The 24,499-nt window shown below is 40.0% G+C and overlaps 1 protein-coding gene across 1 annotated transcript in view; it reads right to left on the bottom strand.

The window, feature by feature from the left end:
* The window catches only part of igsf21a (immunoglobin superfamily, member 21a), a 284,131-nt gene that overhangs the window by 16,511 nt on the left and 243,121 nt on the right, over positions 1-24,499 (bottom strand). The window contains exon 6 of the mRNA XM_060858045.1: positions 11,618-12,080. Within this exon, the coding sequence (XP_060714028.1) occupies positions 11,618-12,080 (463 nt within the window). The remainder of the gene's footprint in view (positions 1-11,617; positions 12,081-24,499) is intronic.

Genomic DNA, 24,499 nt, shown 5'->3' with positions numbered 1-24,499 from the left:
TGTGTGTGGAGTTTGCATGTTCTTGTTCTCCCCGTGCCTCGGGGGTTTCCTCCGGGTACTCCGGTTTCCTCCCCCAGTCCAAAGACATGCATGGTAGGTTGATTGGCATCTCTGGAAAATTGTCCGTAGTGTGAGTGCGTGAGTGAATGAGAGTGTGTGTGTGCCCTGCGATGGGTTGGCACTCTGTCCAGGGTGTATCCTGCCTTGATGCCCGATGACGCCTGAGATAGGCACAGGCTCCCCGTGACCCGAGGTCAGGGGCGGAGCCAGGGGGTCGCTCGCAACTGCATTTTTAATAGAAGAAAATGATCTCGCAGAACAGAACCTCGATCACATGTCTACAATCATTGGACCGCGAAACTCTCGCGACACTTACCGACACTGACTGGCATCGCGAGAGTTTCGAAAAACAGCGCGGTTTTCCACCTATCGTAAAAAGCGGGAGATGAGGAGCAAGTTACAGCACAGCCTCTGTTCCTGGTTCAAAAAAAGCCTGCTTGTATTGTACTGTAGATTTGACTGTGCTTATTGAACCATATAAAGAGGTGTTCCACGAGCTCTTTACTGTAGATTGTGCAAAATTGCTGATGCCATACCTGTCAGTACAGCTGCATGTGAACGCAGCTTCTCTACTCTCAAGCTGGTAAAAAGTTACCTGCGATCAACCATGAATGATGATAGACTGAGCAATCTGGGTGTCTTAAGTGGAGTCCAGACGAGCCAAGTCTCTAAACCTTGAGGAATTTGTGAATTTCTTTGCTTTAAACCACAAAAACCGCAGAATCCAACTAATGTAAATTGTTTGTACTAGTAGTACTAGTGTCATGGATTTTGGAAACAGATTGTAAGTTTGTTACAGTTTTATTTTTTGCACTTTTAATAAAATGCACTTTAGTAGTCTACATTATGCCTACATAATTGATTTTCTGGTCTTTATATAGTTTTTTCAGCAATGGGAGATATGAATTCTGGTTTCAAAGTGAATTTCATAAGTTTTATTTGTTCAAATAGTTTTAAAAAAAACATGTGGTTGAATTATGACTATACATTTAATGTGAATTAAATAAAATGAATTTAATTAAAATTAAAGTGTTGCACGTCATACATCATTGTAATTTTGGCACCTATAATTTTTAAAAAAGTATTTTAAGGTTAGATGAGTGTTGTTTGTTTGCATAATGATATTTTCTGTGCCACCCCAGAGTAAGTGCTGGCCCCTGCCTGGCCACCCCTATGAAAAATCCCTGGCTCCGCCACTGCCCGAGGTAGTTAGGATAAGCGGTAGAAAATGAATGCATGAATGTTTAAACACTTCCATTTTTGAAAGCATTCTTTGTTTACAGCATTTTTTCACACCTGCCTAAAACTTTTGCACAGTACTGTATATTTAAATATTTTTGACATTTATGCAAATAAGCCTATAACTGTAATTGAACATGTTAAATATGACGTTTTATGAAGGTCATATTTATAATGAACAATGAATACAGGTGCTGGGGATTTTCTATTATAACAAGATGAGTGGATATAAAAACCCTGAGAAAGACTCACAGACTTCAAACCAGAAGGTGAATTTTGGCTGAAATGCTCTTTGGTTATCTGCAGGTCACCAATCAGACCTTTAAACCCTTTCCTTTATTTATTTTTCGATCAACATCAGCATCAATATCCTGAGCCATACTGTACATTCCCAAATATTTGTCACAGGACACATTTCTGCTGGACAAAACATCTGATCTATTTTCCTTATACAGTAAAGTATAACAGCATGAACAGCAAAGGTCAACAAAGTTCCGAGTTTGTATAGTCGATATATACCATTATAGAAAATGATAACGGACATCTGAAACTTTTATATATGGAACTGTGGAAGTGTCTTTCATTTACTCCTCCGTGATTGTTTGCAACATGACCTCACACCCTATCGAGTAAGATATTAAAGAACGTTCCTGTTATATTGGACACTAATGGTTTTTTATTTGAATTCTGACATGACACGAATGCACTGTATAGAATGCTGCAGAAATGAGTCTTAAAACGCAGAAATGAGCATCGTAGCACTTCTGCTTCCATCGTCCTGAAGTTAATGGCTTTTTTGAATGGGTTTTTGGTTAAATGCCTGAAATAAGGTCTGTGGTTAACACAAGCTTGAGATATTTTCACGTTTTATTCTACAACATAAAATACATCAGTAATACCCCACTCCAGAGTTTTAAAGCTTTTAAATGTCTTAGAAAAGACGGTCGCTATACAGGGTTGCCGAGGTCGTCTGGGACAATAAACGTCATCACGGCGAACAGAAAAACTCATCCACTACAGCCTTGTCGTGTTTATACTGATAACACACTCCCAACTCTTTGTCCATTTAGACTTTACATTACAGCATTTGGCAGATGCCCTTATCCAGAGAGACTTATATTTTTGTCTTGTTTTATATGACTGTGCAGAAGGATCAGGTGCCCAGCTTGGTGGAATTGGGATTCAAACTCATGACCTTCTGTTTGGTTATCCAGAGCGCCTTTTTTTATCTCGTTTTTTTAAATCTGCGCAATTGAGGGTTAAGGGCCTTGCTCAGGGGCCCAGAGTGGCAGCTTGGTGGATATGGGATCCCATCCAAGTGTCATATACATAAAGAACAGAGCGGATCTGTATCAGGGGATGTTTTTAAATATAAATTGAAGGTAATAAAGCTCAGAGTCATGTGACTCTGCATGGCAAAGTTTGTTTATTGATGCCTAAACTTTAGCTTTCTTATTCTGATTGCATTTAGGATTCAAAACTTCTAAATGTGGGGGGCACGGTGGCTAAGTGGTTAGCACGTTTGCCTCACATCTCCAGGGTTGGGGGTTCGATTCCCACCTCTGCCTTGTGTGTGTGGAGTTAGCATGTTCTCCCCGTGCCTCGGGGGTTTCCTCCGGGTGCTCTGGTTTCCTCCCCCGGTCCAAAGACATGCATGGTAGGTTGATTGGCATCTCTGGAAAATTGTCCGTAGTGTGTGATTGCGTGAGTGAATGAGAGTGTGTGTGTGCCCTGCGATGGGTTGGCACTCCGTCCAGGGTGTATCCTGCCTTGATGCCCGATGACACCTGAGATAGGCACAGGCTCCCCGTGACCCGAGAAGTTCGAATAAGCGGTAGAAAATGAATGAACTTCTAAATGCTGTGTTAATTTGTGAAGATTAGCCTGATAAAAAAAAAATCATAAACGTCTTTGTACAACTTTACAATAATCCAAAAGCCAATGGAAAAATCCTACTATTCTTTTTTGTCTAGGGAAAGACTAAGAAAAATACTTAATCCCTGCAGTGTTCTATATAATGATGCAGATGTCATATCTCACACAATTGTACATTTACTGGCTCTGTTAGTTGTTACCATGGAAATGAACTGTAACATAGCCTGATAGTTACACTATTAGATTATAAATAAAAGTTTGAGTGGAAAGTCAAACTAGTTGACAGTGTGCATCAACTCTGAATCCTGTAAATCATAGTGTCATCACCATACAACTCCAAACAAAATGGCAAATTGTGGGAAAATGGCTGATTTTTTTTTTTATATTGCAGAAATGAGTCAAGGCATTAGCATCAGACTGTGTGGTGGGCGAGACTGCAGAGGTGATATACGGGAGAGATTAAGAGCTTGTCGAGACATGAATCATGAGTTGATGACTCCATCGATTTTTACCCAAGAAAACTCATGAGAAACACAGTGACGGAGTTGAGATGTATGTGGAACGCACATGCATGGACTGACCTGGCTTTTCCTGCACTTAGCTTTTGAATTAAGGGATCAATAACCTGCCTGTACCGTCTGTGAGAACGAGGTCGAATCACCAGATATTTGCACACACCCCATGTTTAGCCAGCGGTCCTGCCACCACAGGCCATCTGCAGTGATGCATCATACTGTGAGGTATTTTGGAGCTATGGCTCTGACAGAAAGCATGACTGTTGACGGGTGTGATGATAAGATGCTCGGGAACAGATCTGGGATGGCGTCCAGAGTGAACAGTTGGCAGCTCGCGTCATCACCTTTGATTACGACAACACGTTCTGTGCTCCGCTCCTCCTCCTCCTCAAAGGGGAGGCGACTAACATGTCCCAAGGTTAATGTCAGTCAGTGAACACCTAGAAACTCCAAACAGCCTGATCTGCTGTCTTTCTCTCAGCTCAACCTACTGTACTGTGTCCAGACCTAATTCTTTGAATATAATGTCATGCCGGCTTCCATAAGACTAAATGTTAAAAGTCTAATACAATACAAATGTCTGTAAGATGCATGTAAGATGCCTTTTTCCCCACCATACTTGAATATCTGCAGACTTATCATTTTAATTATCTTTATCTCTAGATAAATGAATCCTACACAAACCCACAGATCATCACTCTGTTTAGGCTTAAAGATTATAATCCACCCCGAGCTCTGATTCCATTTTTTTTTGTTGTTGTTGCTGAATTAAAAACAAATCCTGGCTCATTTAATCCTCTGCTTTAATTATGGAAAGTCACAGGCTGCATGGGCTCATGTCCATGCCGAATTTGACCGACAGCCAATGCAGGGCGGCTGTAAGCCCAGTCACCTCGACTGCCTCCCAAACGATCAGACCTGAAAGCGTCCATTTACATTATCTTACACAAACTGTGAGCTGTTTGATCTGCTGAAACCAGGCCTGGTGTGTTTTTTTTTGTTAGATACCCACAAAACACTGATTACAGCATGATACAAAGATGAGGTTTTGTGATAGAGAACAGAAATACTGAATAACATACTTTTTATCTACTGTATATATAGCCACATTTAATGTTTAGGAACATCTGTAAAAGAGGTTACTGCCTGTTCTCACTTACAGAAGCTATTAGCTTTAAAGAGTTTCACCCTCACCAGCTGAAAAAAAAATGTTAAGCTTTTTCTTCAAAACTGTACATCTACTATATGTGTTTCACTGTTAAATAGGGTTTCAAAAATAAACACTGTGGCTTAGTGGTTAGCACGTTCGCCTCACACCTCCAGGGTCGGGGGTCCGATTCCCGCCTCCGCCTTGTGTGTGTGGAGTTTGCATGTTCTCCCCGTGCCTCCGGGTTTCCTCCGGGTACTCCGGTTTCCTCCCCCAGTCCAAAGACATGCATGGTAGGTTGATTGGCATCTCTGGAAAATTGTCCCTAGTGTGTGAGTGCGTGAGTGAATGAGAGTGTGTGTGTGCCCTGTGATGGGTTGGCACTCCGTCCAGGGTGTATCCTGCCTTGATGCCCGATGACGCCTGAGATAGGCACAGGCTCCCCGTGACCCGAGGTAGTTCGGATAAGCGGTAGAAAATGAATGAAAAATAAATAAATGAATAAATGGAATTTACACTGGTTGCCAGATTGAATTTATTGATTTGGTACTGATTTAAAACCTGCACAATACAAATCTCCTGTCTACAAATCTCAAACAATTTAACTCAACTAATCTATCTATCTATCTATCTATCTATCTATCTATCTATCTATCTATCTATCTATCTATCTATCTATCTATCTATCTAAAATTAATTAAAATAACTAATACATCATTAATCCCTGAGTTTTCCTGAGGTTTCTATATCATACATTATACGCATACTGTAGATGCAAATATGAAATACAAGCCATAGTATACATGACTTACTCCAAACATTAAAAACAATCCCAGCTGTGAATATGGAGAAAGTTTGAGGTCATGTCCTCCATTCACTTCCATGAAAATGCAGCTGGAGAATCAGTAACAACACTGAAAAGGGGCTCATCAAAAATACCAAACATTTGGACAATTAACCTGCCCTTTTCTAGGTGCACGCTCCTGTGAGTTTATTCTTCTCCAGCTGTTATCATGTAGACACACGTTTACTATCGAGAGCGTAAAGATCCACAGCTTTACCCTCATGGGGGAGAGTGGAATGGAAGCCTGGTTCTTCCTTGGATGACATTTTCATGCTTTATTTTGCATGACACTCAGTGGGAATTGTGGGAACTACAACAGAGCGGAGGAGACCAGTGAAACACTAACTCGGGAGAGGGGTTAAAATAGAAATATCTGATAGGTCTCTCAGTAGGGGACAGGATTTAGAGCCCTTTGGGAATACTATTGTTGCATAACTGCAAATATGTACAGACAAGTGATAAATGAAAAGAAAATCCAATGCGATGTGTGTGTTGGTTCATCATGAGTGTCTCACTGCACCTTGGCATTAATTCTATAAATCTTGGGAAGTGTTTTGGATCCACTCTTGGAACATATCGTCGCTGTCAGGCGGAAACCTCGTATCTCCAAAACTGTTATTTTTCAGGAAATTAAAAAAACGCCGTACCTTATCTGCAGTGCACAGGGTTTAGTCCGTGTTGCAGTGGATTGTCTTGCGCTAAATTCCTGTCCTCAGACGAGCACCAGAACTAGCGGGGGTCAAGATTTTTTTTCTTTGTGCCCAGTGTTCTGAGGTAAAACGTGTTGATTCGTTGCAACTCTTCTTGAGGAGAAATATGCCGTGAATCTCTCCCGCGGAGTGAGGAAGAGGTGGACAGTTGAAGTGTCCAATGGAGTTATGAGATTTGTGCTCAAGCTATTTTCAAGACATACGAGGTTTCCGCCCGACAGCGACGATATATTCCCTCAGTAGGTGTTTTGAAGATAGTGATGGAGAACACCTAAAATCCAACATCTCTCAATGGCGTTCAATTCCTTTTATGACTTTGAAGGCCATATCATGACTTTCATCCTCACAACACTATCATGCTGTACTGTAGCTGGGGGTGGAGTCAACCTGGAAAAGACCGTTTGTATCACAAGAGAATTGTTTCCTCATAGGATAAAGGAGATCAGTCCAAAGACCTCTACTGATTTGCTGTGATTCTTCAAACTAAACGGACAAGTGAAGCCAAAGCGTGGCAGAAAAATAAATAAACATGTCCTAGAGCATAACAGAGCTGCCGGTTTCTCTTTGATTTGTCACCCGTACATACAGTATGTAGGGTACAGAGAGAATACGAAAGTGCAGCTGGGCTCTCAATGCTGAGATGTACAAAGCACACAAATCGAGCACAGGGACACTGCTGAGCAACCTCAAGATCACCAAAACTCCCTGCTATCACTTAAAGTAGCAGGCAAGCTGTAAGTGATCAAACACTGCATGTGATCTTACTTCTGATTGGAGGTCTCATCACTTGGAAACCACTTGCTCCTGCTGTGGATGGCCCCACATTAGTCGTAACCTCAGATGTCACGCACACAAACCGTTGGCTGAACTTCTGATGCATACATACGTCACACAACTGGAAACACTTCAGGTTTTGAGGTCGAATTCTGATTCGTTGAAATCTTTGTTAACCATTGGAAACAAAACCATTGTAATGCTTTACTTCAATCGTGGAAGAATGTCATGTCATGTTTATAACTGTGACAATGAACATTTATGAGGATCAGCTAAACACTACATTTTCCAAATGTTGTGAAGTTCATGGTATAGACTCATTAATGAAATGAACAATCTTCGGTTGCATGCCGGTCTGTTTTTTTGTAGGGATCTTGTCTTTACATTTTCACCATCCTAAATATGATGTTGAACAAAACGAACCGTGATTGTTTGCTTTACATGTCATTCAGATTGCCTCTTGGGCGGTCCTAGGCCAATAAAGGCTGCTATGGAGTCTAGACCTACTGCCATCAGTCTGGTTATGTGAGACTGTGATAGCATTTGGACTGCAACTGTCACAGTCTGTTTGAATGTGAATGAATACATCCATTGTTAAAAGCACTATACAAAATAAGCTGAATTTAATTGCATTGCATTCATGATGAACAGATCCTCCAACATACCACTAACTGGCAGACAAATTCAACAAAAAAAATGTTTTTAATAGAATGTTCCTGTGAGAAGCAGTGGCAGAGTGTACTCTCAGCAGAATTGCTAATTGCTAATTGCAAAGAATTGCTACATCCTGGTCAAGGTCATTGTCGCTCCAAAGCCAATCCTAGAAATTCTACTACTGGAAATCCAGTAGATGTCATCGAACTATATATTCATTCACACCTACAGGCAATTTAACATAATCTGAGTAAGTATGAGAAAGGAGAAAACCAGAGACCTTGATTCCAGGTACCTTGTAACACCCTGTCAGTTGCCTTTTACATGCCCAAGCCATGATTACTACAGAGTTTTCTAAACCTAATTTATTTAGGAAATCTACCTTATCACTATACTAGAAAACACTTCCTTGAACTGATAAGAGTAAAGAAATCAAACTGTAGTTGTTTATGAAACAGTGGTTCAAATTGCAGTCTGACATTAATTATCCGAGCTACCTCGGGTCACGGGGAGCCTGTGCCTATATCAGGCGTCATCGGGCATCAAGGCAGGATACACCCTGGACGGAGTGCCAACCCATCGCAGGGCACACACACACTCTCATTCACTCACGCAATCACACACTACAGACAATTTTTCCAGAGATGCCAATCAACCTAACATGCATGTCTTTGGACCGGGGGAGGAAACCGGAGTACCCGGAGGAAACCCCCGAGGCACGGGGAGAACATGCAAACTCCACACACACAAGGTGGAGGTGGGAATCGAACCCCCAACCCTGGAGGTGTGAGGCGAACGTGCTAACCACTAAGCCACCGTGCCCCCTAATTGATACTGTTCTGGGGAAAAAATTAGATTTTTAACCTAGATCATGAGTTTTGACAGATTCTTCAGTACTGATTCCTAAGTGACTGATTTTTAGCAAACATTTTTATACAAACCAGACACCGCTGTGATGTTTTGTATGAATCAACTGAGCCATCCGATTCTCTCCGTCACAAAATTACCAGATAAAAAAGGACTGTCAGAAAAATACGAGAGACAAAAAAGGGGAACATAACAGAAAGAAGAAAGCATTGTTGTCCTGCAGGTTTGTTGCATGAAACCGTCTCTCTACATGTCTCCCACTTTCATTTATTACTTTTTTCCCCATGTCAGGAAGTCAGAAACACACCTGTTTAGCTTGTCTGCCTCATATCGCTCACCCTCCTCTTCCCATGGCTGACAGATGGAAGGCTGCAAGCACGTGCAGGTTTTGATATGATAATGGGATCTGCTGGAGGCCATCTTTGTTTTAGCTTTAACAGTCAGTTCGGTGTTCAGGTCTCTATGAAAAAAAAAGACCTGTCGCGATTCTATTCATTTTGCCTCACTTTTCCAGCTGCATACTAATGCAGCAATTTCAGCGAAAGAATGATGAAAAACAAACTAACTCAAAATCTCCCTTGCATCTTAATTAGCACAGTAAATTATTATTAGTAGTATCACACCAGCATTGGCATCTACAACAATAGCGTCTTGGAGGCCAGCGTGTGGTTCAATTCTCACTCCACTAGCCTAATTCAGGTTGACTTTTTCAATAATGGTTGTAAGTTAACTCAATCTAACGCACTGGCAGTGCAATGTATTAGCCTGTCAATCATGGCAAGATTCAGCGTTTCAGCGTTAGGACTTGCAATCTGCTTGGCTGTAACACAATTAAGCAACAAATGGAAGTCAGAGTTGCTCTAAACGCATCTGTCAGAGGGCAATGTAAAAAGATACAGTGGTGATAGAGCAAGGAACGTAGAGGACAAGCCAAGAGAAAAGTGATGACTGCAGGTTGGTTTGTATCTTGCCCTCTGATTTAGAAAGAGGTTCCTTTATCCAAGTCCTGATCAGTGCAAGAAAAATTACAGTGTTCAAAGGTCAACTTATTTAGTCACTTCCCAAGAATGCTGGGTTCAGCAAGACAAACAGTCCCTGAAAAAGGTAGATGAAATTTTCAAGTCACCAAGGACGCTGAATTCTGAGTCATTGAGTCAAGGCTGTGTCGTTTCTGTCCTAGCAGCTTCACTGAAGCACAAATATGATGGCTGGTTAAATTTTATACAACAGCACAGATGAATGCTCAATTCTGATTGGTCAGCACTGACAAGAGTTCTGGCTACAAGGTTGTTATTAATGTGGACATTCTAATGGGTTCAGTTGTACTTACAGTACAAAGGACTTGTATGGTGCATGTTTAGTATTCCATAATAAACACAAAAAAATAGGCACAATCATTGTCAAGGTAAGGTTTCCATTTAAAGGAACCATTTATATAGTATTATACAGGAAGTCTACAGTGTCTAAACTTTATAATATTCAGATGCAAATGAGGTCTTCCTATATGGGAAAGTCTTCAGAACAGAGGTGTTTGGGGCTCTTGTGTTTTCACTGTAAGAAGACAAGTTGCTCTTTTGTCTTATTAACCTCAAAAGAGAGAAAAAAGAAAAAGAGATTCTGGATGTAGGAGAATACAGATATTTAGAATACACAAGAATTTGATATGTTGTTTGTCCTTGGTTTTCATTCAGTGCACCAAATACCTAGATTTTGCTGTCCTTCTTGCATAAGCTTGGCCTGCAAATTAGTTTTCTGATTGAATTGGTTTAGACAATTGTACCCTTCAGGCTTTGATGTTTAAGGTAACCTTGAGTTTAACCACTGATTGACCTGTTAAACCTTCAATATTCCTTACAAAATCCATTTCAAATTAAACCTTTTTAAATTAAACCATCATTGGGGCACTTTTTCATCTTCTTCAAACCGTTACACTCTATTTACTGAGGCATAAAGTCAGTAATGTGTAGGATCTTTCAGCTTAGGGTGGTTAATATGAACTTCCAAAACATAACCTTGAGGTTCAGTAACTTCATTATTAGGTCTTAAATCAGCATTAAAGCACAACCATCGCATAAATCAATCATATCCCATGGACTGAATATGACCTGGGTCTGCATTGGAATGGATAAAGTAAGTGTGTGATTTCTTCTTGTTTGGCCACCTACAAATTTCAGACATCAAAGTTTATCATGACCTTGACTTTAACCAAAAATTAGCCATGTAAAGCAGGAATTTCTTTTATAGATCAGCCAAAATTTGTTCACGAATTATCATTACAATTTCTCCAATCCTCTATATTCTATTTACCCAGGCACAATCTCATCAGAGTTTCTAGACCTCACATGGTTATTAGGAACTCGCAAAGATAGCCTTGAAGTTCTGCTACTAAATCAGCTTTCAAGCACTGCCATACCATCAATTGATGATAACTCATGCATCATGACCTATGTCTCCACCTGTGTCTGTGACTCACAACATTCATTTTGTTTGGAGATGCTAGGATGCGTGTACCCTTCAAGCATGGAGAATGACCCCGGGTTTAACCTATGATAAGCCTGCTAAACCATGGAGCTACATTCATAGACCCTTTGGTTTTGGCATGAAACATAAAGCAGTAACATTGAGGTTTTTCAACCATCCCATACACTGATGATATCCTACTTCCTCAGCATGACCTTGGTGGCACTGGCATGAAGAAGTCGTTTGACTTCATTATGTTTGGATTATTTTTGGCTGCTTGTACATTTCAGACATGAGGGTATATGGTGATCTTGTGGTTAACATGTGATAAGTCTTCTAAACCATTAACCTACTCAAACCTTGCACCTTTCTCTACACCTTACACCTTTTGTGTAGTGCCCAAGGTAACCTCATTAATTGCTATGGTCCTAAAATAACATCAAGCTCTATACACTGATGATGTACTACTCACCCAATGTGACCTCAGTCTGCATAGGCATGGAGAGGGCTGGGTGTTTAACCTCACAGCTAAACAGGGCATCATTGTCCATCTGAGGGTTCAGGGTCCACGTGAGCTTGGCTTGCACGGTCACAGAACCATCGCTCTGTGGGAGGTGGGTGTTGCTGAAGAAGTAGGCTGGGTCGGCGCTTTGCACCCAATGTGGAAACTCGCGGCTCACCACTGTCTCCGGAATAGCCTCTGTAGCCGGACTGGTCTCGTAACGGGCCTGCCGGGCTGCGTAGCTCCGTCTCGGACTCTCCGTGTAGAGTCGTCCAAGCAGAGACCGTGATTTCTGCATTTTGGTATCATCCATATCCCTGCTGATTAGAGGCCTAGCCCTGCGCACACCTGCTGAACCTCCTCCTTCGTCGGCTACCGTCGGTGAAACGTAGGAGATCACTTCAATGAGCTCACCGTCTCGCTTGAAATATACCTAGAAAAAGACAGAGAAAAAGGTTTAGAGAGATACTAAGTCCCTTTCTGCAATCTAGTGAAATTACCTCCATTTGGACTGACATAGATTTTGGCAAGATTGGACTGGCAAGTTAGGGCAAGCTTAGTCACTGTCTAGTGCAGAAGGAATGTAGATGTACTGACAGTTTTTTAAATGGCTTCTTTAATTATTTATTAATGGGATAATTCTCTGCCAGTAATCCAAAAATAATAACGAGGAGTTAAAATCTCTTAAAATAATAACAGTAAATAAGTAAATATATTTCAGTGAAGACGTTTCTCAACATTATTGTTTAACATTTGTGGCATTGACAATGAGAACATTTCTCGAAATAATACTTTAGAACATCAAAAGAATCTGATTTTCCCCAAATTATAAATTAGTATCTAAAAATAACAATATATTTTATATTATAATAATATTTATATAACAATATAATCAATAAAAATAATTAAAAGATAAATTCAATGTAATAAAAGAATTAATAATAAATAAATCTCACTCTCACTTTCTACCGCTTATCTGAACTACCTCGGGTCACGGGGAGCCTGTGCCTATCTCAGGCGTCATCGGGCATCAAGGCAGGATACACCCTGTGCGGAGTGCCAACCCATCGCAGGGTACACACACACACTCTCATTCACTCACGCAATCACACACTACGGACAATTTTCCAGAGATGCCAATCAACTTACCATGCATGTCTTTGGACCAGGGGAGGAAACCGGAGTACCCGGAGGAAACCCCCGAGGCATGGGGAGAACATGCAAACTCCACACACACAAGGCGGAGGCGGGAATCGAACCCCTAACCCTGGAGGTGTGAGGCAAATGTGCTAACCACTAAGCCACCATGCCCCCGGAATGAAAGCACAGATTTGTATAAAATGTCTGTATTCTGTAGTGTTAAAATTTGCAAAAAACACAAATGCTGGTCTTAAAGAACTTTAGTGTGGAATGTAGGGATGTGGCCTAGTGGATAAGGTGATGGATTGCCAATTAGAAGGTTCATTCATTCATCTTCTACTGCTTATCCGAACTACCTCGGGTCACGGGGAGCCTGTGCCTATCTCAGGCGTCTTCGGGCATCAAGGTAGGATACACCCTGGACGGAGTGCCAACCCACCGCAGGGCACACACACACTCATTCACTCACGCAATCACACACTAGGGACAATTTTCCAGAGATGCCAATCAACCTACCATGCATGTCTTTGGACCGGGGGAGGAAACCGGAGTACCCGGAGGAAACCCCCGAGGCACGGTGAGAACATGCAAACTCCACACACACAAGGTGGAGGCGGGAATCGAACCCCGACCCTGGAGGTGTGAGGCGAACGTGCTAACCACTAAGCCACCGTGCCCCCCCCCCCCCCCAATTAGAAGGTTGATTAGTTAATTCTGTCTGAATATTACCTCAGCAAGAGAACACTTGAGGATGTGCTGTCATAGAAAAATAATCAAGAACCTTGAGTTAACAGTTTCTGTGCTTCAAATCAGGTTTCATCACATCACCTGTCCTTGATTATTTTCCAGTAACAGCACAATAAAAATATTTTTTGTATTCTTATTGAATTATATATATATATACATATATATATATATATATATATATATATATATATATATATATATATGTATAGAGAGAGAGAGAGAGAGAGAGAGAGAGAGAGAGAGAGAGGTCATAAATAAAGTTGTGTGTGTGTGTGTGTGTGTGTGTGTGTGTGTAAAAATATTCAGTACAGTAGCTGGTGCACAAAATCATTAGACATACCAAACGTCTCCAGTGTCCTCGTAGCTTCCTAACCTCTTTACAAGCAGTAAGCAATAATGACTTGTTTAAGCCATTTAGCCATTTCTTACTGAAAACTAGTCTGGGATAGTCATCAAAGCACACAATATTAAGTGCTCTATTCCGCACAAATGGCAAACTCATACATTATTAAAATGGCTTCAGAAACCTAAAACATCTAGTTGTGCATGAACATCATCAGTTCACCGGAGGTTATTGGATGAATTTACTGAAACATTTAAGATGAAACGTTTGATGATGGTCAAAGATGATTAAAAATGCATGATGCCTATTAAAATAATCAAGGACTTAAGTGTGCTTGTGAGTAAGAACTGGTATAACACTGGAGGTGGGGGTAAATGCTGGCAAGATTCAAATATATGTGTGGAAAAGGGACTGATACTTCATTTATGCATTTTAACAATGGGGATCAGTCAGTCTGCCTGCCAGTGAGTGAAAACACGTATTTAAAGTGTGCAGAAATATGTGCTAAGCTACACAGCTACACAGCCGAACTCCATCCATGCAGTGCTGTCATTAATCCCAGGCTGAGACGTGTGCCACAGAATTTTATATTGTCCTACTCTTCAGCTAGACTGCATTCCTATTATGACTGCTTTCCCCCACTGTGTGCCATGCGGGTATTAAAGATTCCTGAGCAGTAAATCTTTTGACAGGGAATTAAGTCCCCACTACACTCAAATTCTAGATATTTGTATTAAAATCAGAATACTCTTAGCAAGCTTTTTCAGCACTCAAGGCGATAAAAACAGAATTGCATCCCTCTCTAATCCGCCTGTCCATTCTGGGCCGGATGGACATTTTGAATTCAATTTGCTCTAGTGCAAAGTGCCATTACACGACACGCCACATTTCCCCAGTCGTTTGGCTTCATTCTTCCCTCTCTGTCTTTCCTGTTTTTTTGTCTGCTGCTTGAGTGAGATGATTGTTTGGGGTGTGCTTTGATTCTCTGGGACCTTTAGGGATGCTGCACTCCACTGACTAAAAATATGCAATCATAGTAAACATCAGTGACGTAGGCTTGCAAATTGCTACCTAGTTTGAAGGTAAAAAGACAGAGAGAGAGCGAGAGCAAGAGAGAGAGAGAGAGAGAGAGAGAGAGAGAGAGAGAGAGAGAGAGAGAGAGAGATTCGTATGTTCTTCCCATTCTGTCTACATGGCTTACTCTAGGTGTGAATGAGCTTGTAGATGAGTGTGTGAATGAGTGTGTGAATGGTGCCCTGTGATTACTTTGGTCACCCATCCATTCTGTATTCCCACCTCTTGCCCAATGTTAAGCCCTGAACACACTCAGATGTTCCATGGCACTGATATAATGACCACATTTGCAGAAACACCTATTAATATGAGTCTGCAAGCTGAAACACCTTGTTGATACAGGAGCGCAGAAGAGAATGACAGGAAGTATACTGTATAGTAACCACAATAAACACTCTTTACAAATATGGTGAGCAGAAAAGCATCTAAAAATGTGTTTCAGACTTCTGACTCTCTGCTTACAGAATATTTTTTGTTTTTCACACCATTCTGTGTAGACTATGGATTTTGATGTGTGGATGAAAATCCCAGATCAACAGATTCTAAAATACTCAAAACAGGCCATGTGGCACCAACACGGATGCCACCGTTAAAGTCAGACACCACACATTTTCTTCATTCTGATCTTTGGTTTGAACATTACTGCACGTCATAACCTGTGACTGCAAATGTTTTATGCATTGTGCTGCTTCCACGTGATTGGCTGATTAGATAACCACATAAATGAGCAGATGTACAGATAATCTTATTAAAGTGAATGATGAGTGTATTGTTTGCAGAATAATCACATGCTTGGTCAGAAGACATTTTGTTTGGACAGTAGTTCTGGCTGCAAGGTTTCTATTAAAGCTTAGGGCTATAAAGTTGTCACTTAAAGGTCAATTATAAAGAAAAAAATATATTTATGGCCCTCCATGTAATTTGGAATCTGGTTCAGAATTGATTCAGACACAACCGGCTATATCTAAAGCTTTTGCTGCATTTCAGGCCAGAAGTGTACAAAACAGGTCTATATCATATCTGAGAAACCCGTATCAGAATGTTAATGGTGGGCTAAAAAAATGGAGTAAGCGTTAGCTGTAAGTGTGGGTTGGCTCTGGATCATCACTCATTTTGCTATCTGGTGTAGAACGCTTCCGCCCACCATTTGAAATGGAGGTAATTGGTTTATTTAATCAGTTCTGCCACAGACTTTGACTATCTCTCTAAGCATTTGAGCAAAGAGAATATTTTTCCTGTTACAAGTAAATTCGAGGTTCCAGAACTTTATGAGCTCTGAGTAGAATGCTAATCAGCCTTGATACTGTAAGAAAGTCATCTATTGATAGCAATTAAACATGTGATATTGTCAGATGTTGTCAAGCTTGTCAGGTTTGACAAGTGAATCAAAACGATTCAAAAAGTATCAGATCAATAATGCGATCCATAATGCTTATCATCTCACAGAATCCGGCTGTGAGCTGAATTGCTAAAGACATCATAACACTCATGATACCCACTAGAGAGGGAAAATTTATAGCAAAATACCACTGAAGATATTTCTAAAATGGTGTAAGCTTCACTTGCAATATCATCATCCTCTACCTTAGAAGTCAATGCAGCTAAAGCAGTGCTATTGGTCAATGATGCAAATTCCGTTGCAACATTCTGCATGTATGCTTAGTCATGCTTGGTCAGACCAAACAAAAGTAAATAGATTTCAAAAATAAATTGTAAAATAAGTAAAAATGTAAAGTTTAAAAATATAAACATTTATTTATTTATTTTTTTAACATAATTAGTACTAAACATGATATGAAATGTTATTGCTTCATTTGGGGTGCCCATACTTTTGCAAGCAAAAGTGGCAGATTTTTAGCATGTGATGTAATCATCTTATACGAAAACACTGGAAAGTTTGCATTTGAAGTGTAACTACGGCATCATTTTTGTCATAAATTTTAACAGTGCCTAGAAACAGTTATCCTACTATTGAGTTTAACCACTTCAGTGCATCCAATGAGCCTGAAATGGAAAATGAATAATTCAAATATTTATAGAAATGTATAACAGTAATAATGTACATGCTGCATCATGTAGTACAGTACAGGAGTCTCTCTAACATAAATACATGTAACAGTGTTTATATACATGACATTAAACTGTTTCAACATACTATAAATATAGCCATTAGGTGAAGCATTGAAAATTAGATCTCATCCAATATTATTTATTTCTTCATGTGCAATGTCCATATATCTAGTAGCGAAAGTGCGATTTCAAAAGTGTCACATTTATTCCCCTACACCGAGTTAATCAAAACGCGGCCCGCTGCACATGCTATTTTATGGCCACTTTAATTTTTCCTCCTAAATTTAATTTGATGTTTGGATGGATATATGGCATCAGACATGGCTACAGCGTATCATTTACATAAGTGTGTGGCTGCAGTCTCTCCGAGATGCTTTAATTCTCTCAGTGCTGTAAAGAGAAAAAGTTTGTTTACAGGGATGTGAATCACTCAGGTTACAGGTCACACTAACTGGCTTCTTTCACTGTGGTTTAGATCTTAGACACTCTGCTTATGGACTTGATGACTGACTATCTGTTTCCAGCCACAGTATGCAAGACTGGTAGTGCAGTAAGTAATACAAGGGCTCAATTGGACACTGTTGCATCTTATTTGAAAGCACACTCACTCATCTTCTACCGCTTATCCGAACTACCTCTGGTCACTGGGAGCCTGTGCCTATCTCAGGCGTCATCGGGCATCAAGGCAGGATACACCCTGGACGGAGTGCCAACCCATCGCAGGGCACACACACACTCTCATTCACTCACACAATCACACACTACGGACAATTTTCCAGAGATGCCAATCAACCTACCATGCATGTCTTTGGACCGGGGGAGGAAACCGGAGTACCCGGAGGAAACCCCCGAGGCACGGGGAGAACATGCAAACTCCACACACACAAGGCGGAGACGGGACTCGAACCCCCAACCCTGGAGGTGTGAGGCGAACGTGCTAACCACTAAGCCACCGTGCCCCCGGAATGAAAGCACAGATTTGTATAAAATGTCTGTATTCTGTAGTGTTACAATTTGCAAAAAACACAAATGCTGGTCTTAAAGAACTTTAGTGTGGGATGTGACCTAGTGGATAAGGTGATGGATTGCCAATTAGAAGGTTGTGAGTTTGAATCCCAGATCCACCAATTTGCCACTGCTTGGCCCCTGAGCAAGGCCCTTAACCCTCCTTTGCTTGCTTGTATAAAATTAGATAAAAGTCGCTTTGAATAATGGTGTCTGCCAAATGCCGTAAATGTCCCGACTCAGATCTGTCCCAACTGGAACACCGACTGCTCCCCAGACCTCCACCATCTATCACTGATGCTCTTGTAGCTGAATGAACAAAAATTCCTGTATTCAAGCTTCAACATCTGGTGGAAAGCCTTCCCAGAAGAGTGGAACTTATTATAACAGTAAATGGTAAACTACTGTACATCTGGAACAGAGTATTCAAAAATCACATGTGGGTGTAATAATTAGGTGTTCACAAACTAAATAATTAGCTGTTTGTCCCTATAGTATATCTCTATAGTCCTTACAGAAGTTCTCAGGTGTCTCTGCAGCAGTGTGGTTTATTAGAGTTGGAAGAATATAAGAACACACAGGAGTTGTGGATGGTCTTGTGAGATGTTCAATAATGCAAGAACGAAAGGTACCAAGCAGTCAAGAACAGGAATCTAAAGCCTCAGATCCTTGTTATTGGTTTGTTATCACATCCACTTCTCAGGTCACCATGTTTGTAAAGAGTGGTTTATTTTTTTTGTAGCTTTTCTGTCAGTTTGGCTAGACCTCTCTTAACCCCTAGGCATTTCTCAACAAGTTTTTTTTTTCTCTATTATTTTTCAAACCATGCTGTATAAACTTTAGAGACATCTGTGCATAAAAATTGCAGTAGATCTGCAGTTTCTGGAAAAAAACAAACAAACAAAACAAAACAAAAAAAAAACGGCCCATTTCTCAGCAACAACCTTGTCATGTACAGTCAAAGATACCGAGATCACATTTTTCCCCTTCTGATGTTTGACAGGAACAGTGACTGAAGCTCTTGATCTGAATTTGTTGCTACAACAAGATTGGCTGATGAAGATTGTGTGAATGCGCAGATATTTTGTTCAGTGAGTGTAGATATGGCACAGTTCCCATAGTCATGACCATTTTTAGCACACAGAGTTGCTCCTATTGATGAAAGTCTAAGAAAATTCTTAGAAATGTGTCCGTTTCCATTTAGAATTAAAGAGAACATCCTAATAAAGATAAATGTTATTCACAAAGCATCTTAACCCTTAAGTTCAAGAAGTGTTAGGAGTAATGATGAGGACTTTTAAGAGGCTTAAGAGTTTCTTTATCAGAGGTGAAAATGGCCTAAAGGTGAAGAGGGAGAATAAATGTATTGTGTACAATATTCAATAATGATAGCGAGTTAATAATATGATACAGATTAGATCGTGTAGGGATTATTTTTGTGACCAATCATATTAGACATATTAGACATAACATCTCCGACACAGGACTTCATCTTATTGTTGGAGTTCATATATCATATAAGCCCTTTATTATCAGAGACCTGCCATGTATAAGTGTATAGGTGAATGGCAACTGAGAATCTAGCTGAGGGTAAGGTGACTTGAGCTAGCAACTTCCACTACATCCTGATATATTTTATAGTCTCTGTTGTAAATATGGCAAAGTACCATATCGTCGCTGTCGGGCGGAAACCTCCTATGTCCAAATTTGGTCAATTTCATATTTATTCACATATCGATGCTATTGGTCAGTCCCCACGTGGGTCTGTTATTTTTACGTTATTAACCAATCTAAAGTCTTGAAAATAGCTTGAGCGCAAATCTCATAACTCCATTGGACAATTCAACTGTCCACCTCTTCCTCACTCCGTGGGAGAGCTTCACGGCATATTTCTCCTCAAGAAGAGTCGCAACGAATCAACACGTCTTCTGAGGTAAATGTCTTCAAAACACTGGGCTCAAAGAAAAAAAAATCTTGACCCCCGCTAGTTCTGGTGCTCGTCTGAGGACAGGAATTTAGCGCAAGACAATCCACTGCAACGCGGACTAAACCCTGTGCACTGCAGACAAGGTACGGCGTTTTTTTTAATTTCCTGAAAAATAACGGATTTGGAGATACAAGGATTCCGCCTGACAGCGACGATATAGTATTAAAAAAAACATGTATTGAAAACAATTGAATTCTAAGTAGAAAAGATGAAAATTGTTAATTTCTCTGCTCTGCTTAGTGATATTTGAGGGGCCATAGTAGTGTTAATCAAAATTATGTCCATAACACGGACATAATCCCTACACGATATAGCCTCAAATACATAGAGACAAAGTGGCTTATAATAGACCAGATTTTAAAAATATTCCTATTTTTTTTATTAGACAACCAATCACAGTCTTGTGTCAAAAGAATGTGTCATACCTAGTAACAGGTTTAGCCCCGCCTCCTCTCCAAGATAAAAGTTTATTAGTATTTTAGTATTAGTTATTAGTTTATATTAGTTTATTTAGTATTTTCCTTCCTCAGAGTTGCTCTGATATTGGTCCTGATCACATTTAAGATAAAATTCCTAGCTAGAAATGTTTAAGGTGAATAAGGCGCTCTCTGAGATCATTCTTTATGGATATGGGAATGAACTATCTAGGAGTAAACCTGGACAGTAAACTGGACTGGGAGGTACATTTTCAGTCAGTACACAAAACAGTCAGAATAGACTCTACCTTTTGAGGAGGCTATGAAAATTTAACATCTGCCACGCTGTGCCGTGAATGTTCTACTACTCAGTGGTGGGCAGTATTGTCTTGTGTGCTGGGGTTATAAGGTTTTGTGGAAAAAGAACAATACTGAAGAACTGGAGATGATCAATTTGCAGCCACATAGTTAATATTTTATAAAAAAATTTTTTTTATACCACTAGCAAAAAAAAACTAAACCAAAAATTGTTTGGTGCTGCAAAATCCAGGCTACTGTATATATATATATATATATATATATATATATATATATATATATATATATATATATATATATATACTGTATATATATATATATATATACATATACTGTATATATGTGTGAAGTACAGTATTCCTGCTAAAAATATAGATAGTGGTAGATTTAAATGTGGAAAAAAAAGAGACATGTAAACCAAAAATATAAATTGAAGGTCAAACAATGCAATAATCATCCTATTTTGGCTAAAGCACAATTGCAACTGCAAAAGAGAAAGGTGACGTTGACACACACAAAAAACCCACAGACTCATTAGAAAGATCCCACTTAAGAATAAACAACTGCCACAGGACACTAATAACAGTTATTGTAAACAGCGCAGACCAGCTTTGAATTAGATTACACACTTTTTTCACAGAGCATCGCTTGTTTCTGTTAATGGTTTCCTGCAGCGTGCCTGGTGCTGCTTTTTATTCCACAGGAGATAATCAATTGCACAAACAAATCAGAGCTTTACATTATTGGTGCCTTATAACATCATTAGAGCGGTACGTCATTTTCGTGCTCTCAGTTATGATTATGATAAGTGAACGTGTTTCGCTGCTTTGCCGTCTGAGTGCCGTTGCGGGAGGGGAAGGAGAGCGAGGCCGAGCGTTTTCTCTCAGCTCGGCTATTATGTAGACGTTAAGCTGCCACTCTGTATCAGTCAGTCATTATCAGTTATGCAGTGTTTACAAAGCGTAGTTAAAGTGAAGGCTAGACATGTACAAGAAGATAAGCCTCATCCATGAGCTTACAAACATTAGACTCTCTGGAGTTTTGAACTGGTCATCGTGTACCAGTGCTCCAGTACTCCAGATGGCGCTATTAGAATTTCATGAATTCATTAATTACTAGAATTTAGCAGGCTACCACTCTCTATACAGTGCTTGGATTGAACAATCTTGAGCATTTCACATTCGTAATGACCAAAAGAGCTAATATTTTATATTGTTCATAAAATCCAGCTCAATATGGTCTTTGCCTGAGATACGCTGAGAACATAGACTTCTGTTTAGTTATTTGTTTTTAGTAAAAGCTGCTGATTTACACATTAGGGAAAAAAGGGCATACGTTTACACACACAGTGAATACATTTACACACACAGTGAATACGTTTACACACATAGTGAATACGTTTACACACACAGTGGACGTTTTCAGTGTAGCATTGTTAGCGTTCCTACTACTGATTGCCATAGTAATAGGGTTTTATCACTGTGTGGCACAAGTAGCATTCCATAAAAACAGAAGCAGTGCGTGTTGTCACGGATCACATGCTCTACTGTCTTCACTACCATTGGATGTCGCTGCACCAAGTCACTTCGTATCTACTTTGTCACCTCCCTGGACACGGCTACAACTAGTCACCAGTCTCACTCTCACTGAAACTGAATCCTCTCCAGTCGCTTTGTCGCTTTAAGTCTCAAAAAAAAAAATCAAGACAGATTGCAATGATTTGCAAATAATTTAAACCCTATATAAAACTACTTCAAAGAACATCGACATACTGTACATCTAACTAAGAAGTTGCTTTATTCTTATAAAAAAAATAGTTATTCATTTTTTTAATAATATACACTCAGTTTGAATTTGATGCCAGCTATTCATTTCCATGGAGTCAGGACAGGGGCATGTTTACCACTGTGTTGCATCAGCTCTTCTTTAAACAACACTCTGTATGTCTTTGGGAACTGAGGAGACCGATTGCTGGAGTTTTAAAAGCAAAATGCCTTCCCATTCTTGCTTGATGTAAGATTTCAACATCTCGACCCCAGAGATTTTTCGCTTCATAACACGGTAAGTGTTTTGAATGGGTGATACGTCTGGACTGCAGCCAGGCCTGTTTAGCACCTGGACTCATTCGCTATAAAGCCATGCTGCTGGAATATGTGCAAAACGTGCTTTGGTACATATATCGTCTTGCTGAAATAAGCAAGATGCTCTTTACAATGCATATGGAAGGCTATGCTAAGGGTCTGGTATAAAAAATGTAGAATGCAACGTATCATTAGGCATTAGTCGTGGCCTAATGGTTAGAGAGTCTGACTCGTAACCCGAAGGTTGTGGGTTCGAGTCCGGGGCCTTGAGGAAGGCACCGAACCCCCCAACTGCTCCCCGGGCGGCGCAGCATAAATGGCTGCTCATGGTGTGTGTGTGTGTTCACTGCTGTGTGTGTGCATTTTGGAGTATGGGTCTGAATATGGATCACCGTACTTAGCCGTATGTCACGTCACAAAACATGGACCATTCATTAGCATTTGTTTGCATGTAGTCATTAGTTGAACTAACCTATGCAGTATTCGGTGTTTGGCGTACAGTCATTAGGACAGACAGATGCACTGAAATTGCAGTTTCTGTCAGGTCTGTTATGTCACAGTACAAAGAAAGTCTAGCAATCAGCATTAAGTGAAATTGATGCCTTTGTGAGCAACATTTACAATCAAGTATATTTAATTCTACTGATTTAAAGCGTCTTTAGTGAATTTAGACTGAATTATTTATCCATAAACAAATTACACTGTGAAATCACACAATGATGTCAGCACCGATTAGAACTATAGGATTAAATGTAGGTGATTATATCATGTATGGTGGAAAAGAGCAACGATATCTGATAAAATTTTACACAACATCAGCATTGTGGGTTTGATTCTCAGATCACACATGAGCTCTGGGTTTGATATTATTCAAAAAATAAGAATAAGGGTAGTGAAATTTTGCGAGCGAATCATGTTGGAAGAACGACAACTGATTGTGTAAATGTTAATCAGTACAATCACATGGAACCAACATACGCATTTGAATGAAGTTAATTCAACAATTATGGTGTAAAAAGCCATCTACTAAAAGTCGCTTTTAGTAGATGTCTTAAAGTCAGAAAGTATGGACTTAAAGTCCATATTTTCTGTCAGATGTTACTGGAATAGTTCCTTGCTAAACCACCAGGGGGCTGGCAAGTGGTTTATTCATCACAACCTTTTTCTATTGTTTTCCCTATTTCTCACCTGTTCCCTGTTTTCCCATGATGCACTGCTGTATATGAGTCTGTGACATAAGTCCTTGACATGGTCAGTCATTGAAGTGAAATCATTTTTTATGAATGTATCCAATGGTAGAGATTTAAGCACTTATGTACGTCGCCCTGCATAAGGGCGTCTGCCACATGCTGTAAATGTAAATGTATATATGAAATGGCTATTTGTATCTCAACGTAACGTTATGTGTGAGCCGAAAGGCCGAACGCAGTGCTATTCGGGTTTTGATGTATGGTTGTTTTCCATTCATGTTATTCAAGTTTCCAGGCTCTAGTCATGTTTTGCTTTGTTATGTTTTACGCAAGTCATTTTAGTCTTCATTTATGTTAATAAATGCGTCTGCGTTTGGGTCTGATCTGCTATATGCAGGAGATCGTCATTACCACAGAGATCTAAGTTCGATCCCTGCTTCTGGCAGCATCCACCGCACATTACATTTTCCTTTGTTAAAGA

Source organism: Tachysurus vachellii, chromosome 22 (genome assembly GCF_030014155.1).
Source record: "Tachysurus vachellii isolate PV-2020 chromosome 22, HZAU_Pvac_v1, whole genome shotgun sequence".
Taxonomy (NCBI): domain Eukaryota; kingdom Metazoa; phylum Chordata; class Actinopteri; order Siluriformes; family Bagridae; genus Tachysurus; species Tachysurus vachellii.
This window is presented reverse-complemented; position numbering and strand designations above follow the sequence as displayed.